General features: G+C 43.9%; 1 protein-coding gene across 1 annotated transcript; it reads right to left on the reverse strand.

The window, feature by feature from the left end:
• Window positions 1-3,938: 3,938 nt before the first annotated feature.
• On the reverse strand, window positions 3,939-8,524 carry RAB42 (RAB42, member RAS oncogene family). The gene is made up of 2 exons (XM_081870535.1): window positions 7,625-8,524; window positions 3,939-4,426 (listed from the first exon to the last, which is right to left on the reverse strand). The coding sequence occupies exons 1-2, from the start codon at window positions 7,888-7,890 to the stop codon at window positions 4,006-4,008; spliced, it is 687 nt and encodes a 228-aa protein (XP_081726661.1). The 5' UTR covers window positions 7,891-8,524; the 3' UTR covers window positions 3,939-4,005.
• Window positions 8,525-9,447: the final 923 nt, after the last annotated feature.

The following is a 9,447-nucleotide window of genomic DNA, read 5'->3' on the forward strand; positions in this document are numbered from 1 at the left end:
TTCAAATTGTAATACTGTGCAGGAAAAAAATGCAATATAAGAAAAAAAAATAGAAGCAGTAAAAATGCAGCTAAAAATCAATACGAATATTTAAAGCTGCCTCCTCCCTTCAATCACAAATCCACAGACATATTGCAGACCACCTTAATGATGCTCGTGGACCACTGGTAACGGGTGGTCTGCAGCATCAGGACCTCTGTGCTAGGTACATCAGGTCATGGCCAATATCCTCATGCAGGACCAACAGCTGCCGTCTGGTTTGCAGGAAGCACATCCCAGGTAAAGGCAGGAAGACCATCTCTGCACATAGAGACTGGGCTTTAACTAGCCACCATCTACAGGAGATTTCTTACCCTCCCTCTTTCCCATCAGCTCTGGCCCTTAGAGGTACTGCGTTTTCCAAGGTTTCTTTCTGTGAGGCCAGTTCTCCAGCATAATAGAAAAAGACAGCTCTGGTTTCCAGGGGAGATGTGTCAAGGGAGACATTCCTGGCATGGGTGTTTCTTCTTTTGGGCTGTCATCAGGCTGACTCTCCTGTAGAAGTTCTACTACAGGAAAGGTTCAGCCTAGTATGGTGACCATTTTGGTGCAGCACCAATTCTGTCCCCGAGGTGCAAAATAGCAAGTGGAGTGAAGTGGGGGGTATATTTTATCCAAACTGCCCTAGTTGTGTGGAAGCTTTCCCCCTGCCCTCATTTCTGGGTTAAGTCAGTGCAGATCAGGGATTTGGAAACAGAAGTAACCGCCCAGGAATTAATTTAAAGCACAGGTGACCATGAATCTCATTCCTCCTTGTCATCCCGCCCTGAAGTGTCTCAAGCGTTAAGATAAAGGAGCGGGGCTATCAAACATTTTGCGCTGGCCAGTATGTAAACGCTGCAGACTAGGCAGAAACCGTGGGGAGTCTGACTCATATGTCCAAAAGTGTTAGAATGAAGTCGTGGGTATTGTAAGGAGATTCCCCGCAAAACCTTGTCAGTCAGGAGGTTAACTATACAGTATCAAAAACAAAAAGGGCTGAGAGCTGCCTGAGCAGGAATTAAAGGAGTTCCACAACTTATTCTGTGGAAAACTTTAGTTATTATGTCTATTATTACATTTTACCTTTTCTCCAAAGAGCTCAAGATGGTATGCTCTCCATTTTATCCTCACAACAACCCTGTGAGGTAGGTTAGGCTGAGAGACAGTGACAGGCCCAAAGCCACTCAGTGGGCTTCATGGCTCAGGAGGGATTTGAACTCTAGTCTCCCAGCTCCTAGGTCAGCAATCTAACCCCTACTCCACACTGCCTCTCTCTTTAGACACCTTTTCCCTCAGAAACAAGCAGGGGCAGTGAACTGTTGGGGCAGAGACCACAGTCGAATATTTTCCAAATCTCTCTCTCTTCTGAAGCCACTGGAAGAGAAGGAGCAGAATGTTTCTGTTTCAGGAGTCCCTTCTTTGTCTCATGTCTCCCGTCTCCCGTCTCCAAAGCCCCAAGGGGGTCAGAGCGGAGATTTTCAAATGGCAACAGCAGAAGAACCTGTTTGATAAAAAAATAAGAATTGCCTCATGAATTCACGGGGATTCAAAAAGGGGTTTCCCATCAAAGATGACTTTGTTATATTTATATTCAGAGGTGTTTTCAAGGGCAACAGCAAGGAGACTCTAAGAAGCTTGCCGTTTAAATAAATAAGAATTGCCTCATGACAAATTTGACCCAATTCCATGCCCTTGCTGCTCTTCTTATCTTTAAACTGGAACTTCCTCCTGCAGCTTCTAAAGAACTAACTTCACAATTCATCATTGCTGCAAGATGGGCAGACAGAACCCTCTCTGGGAAGATGCTGAGGGAACCGACGCCTCGAATTTGGCATCTCATGCTGATGGAGAAAAAAATTGACTTAAGAGCAAGAAGGAAAAACGCCACAATGACTCTTACAAGGTTTGAACAGACTTTACTTTGTATGCGATGTCTAAGGAGTGGCTGGGGCAACCCAGTCAGATGGGTGAGGTATAAGCATATTATTGTTATTATTATCATCATCCTCTGCCACCTGCCGTTCACAGAAATCTAAACACTCTTTGTCCTGAGTGGGGTGAGGACACAAGTTTGGGGATGAATATGCTTGTTTGTATTGCTTTGGATATATGAAAAATTAATAATATTTTTATGGTGGCGGGAGAATTGCCTCATGAATCTATGAGGTGTGGAAGGATTCCCCCAGCAGATGGCACTATAGCTGCCTTGGTTCCTGATGATGTGATTCATAAAATAAAGAAATAAAACTAAAATATGAGATTATCCTGTATAAGTCTTATGAGATTGGCGGTTCGAATCCCCGCGACGGGGTGAGCTCCCATTGCTCGGTCCCAGCTCCTGCCAACCTAGCAGTTCAAAAGCACGTCAAAGTACAAGTAGATAAATAGATACCGCTCCGGTGGGAAGGTAAACGGTGTTTCCGTGAGCTGCTCTGGTTCGCCAGAAGCGGTTTAGTCATGCTGGCCACATGACCCAGAAGCTGTACGCTGGCTCCCTCGGCCAATAAAGCGAGATGAGCGCCACAAGCCCAGAGTCGTCTGCAACTGGACCTAATGGTCAGGGGTCCCATTACCTCTACCTTTTACCGTAAGTCTCATGAGACTTCAACCAGTAATATGTCACTTTTTTTTACCATGGTTTTCAGATCTTTTGCCTAAATAATCCCTTGAATATGCACCTCGGTAGGGTGTGTATGTCTCATCATGAGCCTAAGCCTAACAGGTACACTAATTTCAGTAAATTTCTACTTTGAGCAGGGCTAGTATTGGATACAACCCTATGAGTTTAATTTACAGTATTTTAAGAATTAAATGATAGCTTTAGTTTACATTAAACTTACTATAGAAAAGTGGCAAATAGAGAAACTAAGCATAAATCAGCAGTATGAATTTATTTTATTGTTTTGAAATCAGCACCCTTGTTTCACATTAAAATGGGACTCTAGCATTCCCAGTATCCCCAGGTCATCTACTCAAGATGAAAATCTTTCTTTCTTTCTTTCTTTCTTTCTTTCTTTCTTTCTTTCTTTCTTTCTTTTTTGTATTCTCAAATATAGTGGAATGTTGACTCTATCTAAATGACTGAACTCTGAATATCCTTGCACCCATTATCTTTTCCCCACCCCAACTATAAACAAATATTCCCCTTACAATTTCCCAGCTCTTTACACAGCAAATTATGCTTAGCTTTTCTGCAGAACAATTGAAGAATACGCTCTCATAATCTGAACATTTCAAAGCAATTCAGATGCATTTTAGCAGACCACTTGCATTGAAAGGTCAGTGTGGCAAGCTTTTCAGCTGCAAACAATTGTTTTCCAGATTCTCTCCTATCTGCTCTGGTGCTATCCAAACCATTTTTGACTCCCGTGTCTGTTTGGGTATCTCTGGTTTCCATACAGCAGAGGTGAGCCGCCAGTGGCCACAGGGCCAAATGCAGCCTCATTTCCAGTAGGTGGCAAGAGGGGAAAATGAAGGCAGGGAGGGGGTTCATCACTTGGGCTCTGGCCTTAGAATCACAGCATTGTAGAGTTGGAAAGGGACCCTGAGGATCATCTAGTCCAGTGTTTCCCAACCTTGTGCCTCCAGCTGTTTTTGGACTACAATTCCCATCATCCCTTGCCACTGGTCTTGCTAGTCAGGGATGATGGGAGTTGTAGTTCAAAAACAGCTGGAGGCACAAGGTTGGGAAACACTGATCTAGTCCAACCCCCTGCAATGCAGGAATATGCAGCTGTCCCATACAGGGATTGAACTTGCGACCTTAGAATTATCAGGACCATGCTCTAACCACCTGAGCTATCCAGACCTTGCCCACTCTTGACTTCAGCCCTGCGCTTCATAAGTATCTGTCCCACAACAGTCTTGAATGCTGGTGAGTGAATGTCACTCTGAGGGTCAACCCGTCATTTAGGTCCTCTCATTTCTCCTCTTCAGAGCCCACCCACTGCCCCCTTCCAGCCACATCTTACTCCTTGACTTTGGTTAGCAATTGCATTTTTCTTGTGGGGCCTTCTTCCTTCTCTGAAGACCGCTAGTTCTCTTCTTATGGATCACCTTCACACCATCCCACCCTTCTTGCAGGTCAATCTCCTTGTTTCTCAGAGCATCGTAGATAGCATTGGTGATGGTCGCAAAAGCCAAATCTATATTGAGGTTGTCCTTGGCGGACGTTTCAATAAATTGCGTGCCCAAAGAAATGGCCAGTCCCTCTGCTTCTTCAACTGTGACTCTGTTCATTGACTGAAGGTCACTTTTGTGGCCAACCAAGAGGAAGACGACCTTCTCCATAACACTGGTCACTTCATGGTACCAATCAAAGATGCTCTCAAAGGACCTCCGGTTGGTCATATCGAAGACCAAGAGCACACCCACTGCATTCCGGTAGAAGGATCTGGTGATGCACCTAAGAACAGAAGCAGCAGATTAATTAATTTAACCTTCTTCCAATATATCATGGAGACTTTCTTTAAGTCACTTGTCTCGTTACCAAATGCCAACTCTTCGTAACCATCTCCAGGACTTTGTTCTGGAGCAATGATAGTGACAAAGTATCTTCTGAGATGTAAGCACAGAACTCCCATTTGCCTTTACAGATATTGCTAAACTACATTAGCAAAACATATCCACAAAGTCTTCAGAAATCTATTGATGCTGAGCAATGTCAATTTTATAGTACAATGTAGTCTTAGTGCGGGAGGAAGAATTCTGCCTTGAGCAACTTGGAGAAAAGACCTGATATAAATGTATTGAGTAAAATAAACAACATATACTCACATAATTTTCCTATGATATCTAAACCACCTTTGGGACATTGCTAAATTCTTAGCCACAGCATTTTCCTTGCAGCAAGGAGTTCCATGGTTCAGCTTTCCTCAAGCTAAGCACAGACATGTGATGTGGAACAACTCAACCTCTCTATTTTAGATAGAATTTGATTAGATAGGCTTGAAGTGGAGAAGGCTTTTTCTTTTATATTTTTTCCTTCCCACTGCCACATGCTTCTCAAAATATTTTTACCCATCTCTTATAATTTCATTTCCCTTTCTCCTTCCACACTCAGCTCAAAAAGAAAAAAAACCCTGCCACTTTCTTCCATCCCTTCTCTCTGGCCCTTTTACATTCACTTCTTCATACTGTAACAGTTTCCTCTCTTATTCCTTCCTTTCTTTTCCCCAATTTGTTTATTGATAAATATTGACATTTTATTTCAGTTTCTAATTTCCTTAATCATCTCCTTTCCTTCCTTGCCTCCCCGCCATACCTTTATCTCCCAGTCCAGCTATATGATTTACAACCTATATGATTTACAACCACATAAACAAGCAGAGATTCTACATACAAATCTTATCTCTGAAGAGGCGCTGATATGAGAGTGCCATTGTTTGCAGTAAAATTAGCAAGAAAAAGGGAGTTGGTAAGGTTGTGTCAATAACTGAGTGGATCAGTAAGCAAGGTCAGATATGTACATTCCAAGGAGATATGATGGCCTCTGGGATTACTTGAGATCAATGCCCTCAGGCTTCTAGTCACTGAATGGGATCAATTTCTCAACTCTGCAAAAGAACAATAACAACAGACAACCTTGAAGTATCCCCCACCCCACCCCACCCCACCCCACAGCACAACACTCAGCTATGCAGTACCCTCCCTTCAGCTGTTTTTCTCAGTGATTCTGTGAAAAACACAGGTAACTTTTGTGCAGAGTGCCAACAGAAATCTAACCAAGATTGCTAGAGGGAGTACAGAAAGCAAAGTTCATTATTCAGCCCAGAATGATTCGCAAATACTCATGATTCTCAAAAATATGCACAAACATCTAGTTTCTGACGAAACCCAGAGACAGCTTAAAGCGAGCTGGTGAGATCAGTGTGGCGTAGTGGTTAGTGCAGAGCTTTCCAAACTGTGTGTCGAGACATGTTAGTGTGTTGGCTGCAGTGTGTTGGTGTGCAAACACTCCCTGCGCTCCTCCCAGGGCTGGAAAGGGGTTAGTTTAACCTTTGGTTTGCTAGTGAAAACTGTGTCGCAAAATGATGCATGTCTAAAAAGTGTGTCACCAATACAAAACATTTGGAAGGCTCTTGGTTAGTGTGTCAGTCTAGGACCAGGGAGAGCAGGGTTCAAATCCCCACTTGAGCAGGAAGCTCAATGAATGACCAGGGGTCGGCCATTGCCTCTCATCCTAACCTACCTGTAGGGATTGCTGTAGAACTGAGGGGGGGGGGTGAACCACGTACACCATTGTGAGCTCCTTGGAGAAATTGTCTCAGATTGCTCTGCAAAACCCTGTGTCACCTGAATCAATGACCATGGGATGACAACTCACTAACCATCAGCAAAGCACTGTACACATTCTAAGTAATTATATAAAGATTCCTTTGCGCAACTTTGAGGAGCTGTGCCTTTGCTGCTGGAACTTTTTTCAGTACCACATGAGCTCAATTATCCACTACTTTCTTGCTTAGGAACACCAGGCTTACTTGGGGGGTGGGGGAAGGTTTGGTCCTCCAGACGTTGCTGGCCTGCAACTCCCATCAACCCTTGCTACTGCCTGGGGCTGATGGGAGTTGGAGCCCAACATCTGGCAGTTTCCCCTCCCCTGGTATTGATGAATAAATGAAGCCTGAGCTGAACTCACTGCCCAGCCTTCTCCCCCTGGGATGCAGGTCCCCACTTAATTCCTTCCTTGTTCCTGTAGTGTAGGGTGTTTCCTGATGCCAACCATTTCCTAAGATCTACAGATAGATTGGAACTAATGTGTTCCCTAGCTGTTTCCCGGGTTGTCATTCTTTTTCTCCTGGCCTAATGTGCCTTACAGGGTTAGTGTGAAGAGAGGGTTGCCATATTTTGAAGAGCAAAAAAAAGAGGACACATTTGCTTCTAGTTTTAACTATGGATCGCTATGACGATCCATACCTGTGAAAAAGAGGGTGTCCTGGGGAAAAAAGAGGACATAGGGCTCTCCTTCCTATAGGAGGAAAGGTGGGACAGGAATGTGCTAAATGCTTATTCCCCCTCCCAATTCCATTTCTATTTAATTTCTTAAAATCTCAACTTAATTGCCAAGGATAACACTAGTTTTTTTAAATAAAAAAATTAGAAATCCAGTAGGGGGAATAAGTGGAGATGAAATATGTGGGGAATGAAGACAGGTGGTATCTGTGGTGCAGCTAGGACATTTTAGACTCTGGACATAATGGCCTTGAAAGCTCCTCCTATCCCTCCTTTACAGACAGGGTGATACACTTAGGTTACTTCAAAATGTAGTAAGCCAACCCGGTGCTATTCCCTGACCCACCACGCTCATGGGACCCTGAATACCTGCCTCCAAGTCCTTCTTTCATGGCACCATGGGCTGGCATTCCAGCAGAATCGCCAACCTGGCTGAAATTAAATGCAGGGAGCAAGGAATGATATGGACACGAAAGGTCTATGCACCAGAATGGATTGTTGCTAACTGAGCAGTCATGTGATTGGCTTCCAGACCTTATTTCCAGGGTAGTAGGGAAAGGAATTTAGAAAAGGGAAAGGTTTTGGACTGGTAAGAAGCATGTGCATCTTCCCCCACTCATCCTTTGGTCCTACAAGGACTTCCCCGCCTCACCTGAACCTCTCTTGGCCAGCCGTGTCCCAAAGTTGTAGCTTCACTTTGATGCCTGGAGGCAGCTCCATCATCTTGCTGTAGAACTCCACGCCCACCGTGGGGCACGGGGATGGAACGAAGCACCCCTCCGTGTAGCATCTGAGCAGAGACGTTTTGCCCACCATGGAGTCGCCCAGCAGAAGGATGCGGAATTGGTAGTGCCAGTTGCCATTTAGGTTACGGGCTGGAGGCGTTTGCGCTAATTCCATCTCAGGAGCTGCTTCCATGGTGGAAGGAGGCTCAGAGGAGCAGCGAAACAGAAGCCTTCATCCAGGGCAGTGCTCAGGAGAGAGACTGGGACCTCCGAGGAACTTGTCCCAACAAACCCAACTGCAGCAGAACTCCAGTTTGATTAGGAGGACTCCAGCCTGATAGGATTAGCCATCTCCCACCCACTGCCTTCAGAACAAAGAGAAGCCAACATCTGCCTGGTTTGAGAACAAGACCCTCTTTCCACACCTCTTTCTGCCCCACCCACAACATTCCCTTAGATACCATTGCCTCTCTCCCACAAAAACAAGCAAGCTTCTGTATCAAATCTCTGTCAAATGCAAGGAGCAAAATGTATGCATGTGTATATATGTTGGGGGCAGGCGACGCAATAGCCTATCAAAGCAATTTCCCTGCTTCTCAAGAGAAAAAGGAACTCCAGTCATAAGAATATCGGCCCTCTGCAATATAAACTGCTGAATCAGATCCCTGTTTTAAGAATGGCGGAACAAAACTGCATTTATCTGTGAAGGCCGTTTTTAGCTCTGGAATTGTTTTTTTAAAAATATGTATTTTGCGCACTTTTATTGTTGCATGTATGGTTTGTTGCATTACAATTTTAAATTGTTGTTAGTCACTCTGAGTGGTGGTGCACGGGCATTAACAAGGCAGGACAAAGATATATATATTTCCTGTAGGACAAATATAGATTTTGCACTGAGTACAGTGTGTCTTGCCCACTTGCCCAAAGTATTATTATCAAGATCAGGAATTTTAACCATGGAAGAGACAAGAGCTACCATTGATACCCATATTATAAAGGTCTGGGAATAAATTCTGGTTGAGTAGATCTTCTTGGTTATCCCCCTCCCCACGGCCACCAGTCCTTATTGAATCACCTTCTCTGCACTGGGGATTGAATTTTCCTTTCTCACTATTATGCAATGCTTATCAATTATTACTAAGGCCTGTTTGGTTCCTAAGGGGCAAGCTATTTAAGCAGGAGCCAGATATTAACTGTTTCCAAGCTCATGTTATCATTTTGAGAGTCAGACTGTACATTTCAGATCAACAGCAACAGTAATTCACTTATACAGAGCTGTAATTTATAAAACCAACTAGCCTTCTGCATTTCCACTACAGAAGGGTATGATTGCAGGGGCCTCTGGTTGATTTCATCTGCTGAGAGCAAATTTCACTTAAATATACCCCCCTCCCTTTCTATCCAGAAAGATTTGTCAGTAAGCTTAACCAAACGTTGTTTAGTTGTTTCCGACTCTTTGTGACCCCATGGACCAGAGAACCAAACATTAATGCATAATAAAACTATAGTGGTTGTTGGGGTTGCAATTGTGTTCAGGAAACAGTAATGTTGCAAATGGAAGAATCGTAACATCTGGAGGGCCAAAGGTGAATGAAATGTGGATTCCTCCCCCCTCCCCCATAGCTGCCTTTCATTTGTTTTTTTAAAGGGCAGATTTCCAGAAAAGTCAGTTATGTATTCAAAGAAACTTGTAGCTATCAACATATCTAAGGCATGTGCAGACTCAGCAACATAGATTAAGAAACTCCTT

Source organism: Podarcis erhardii (assembly GCF_964252035.2).
Source record: "Podarcis erhardii genome assembly, chromosome: 7".
Taxonomy (NCBI): Eukaryota; Metazoa; Chordata; class Lepidosauria; order Squamata; family Lacertidae; genus Podarcis; species Podarcis erhardii.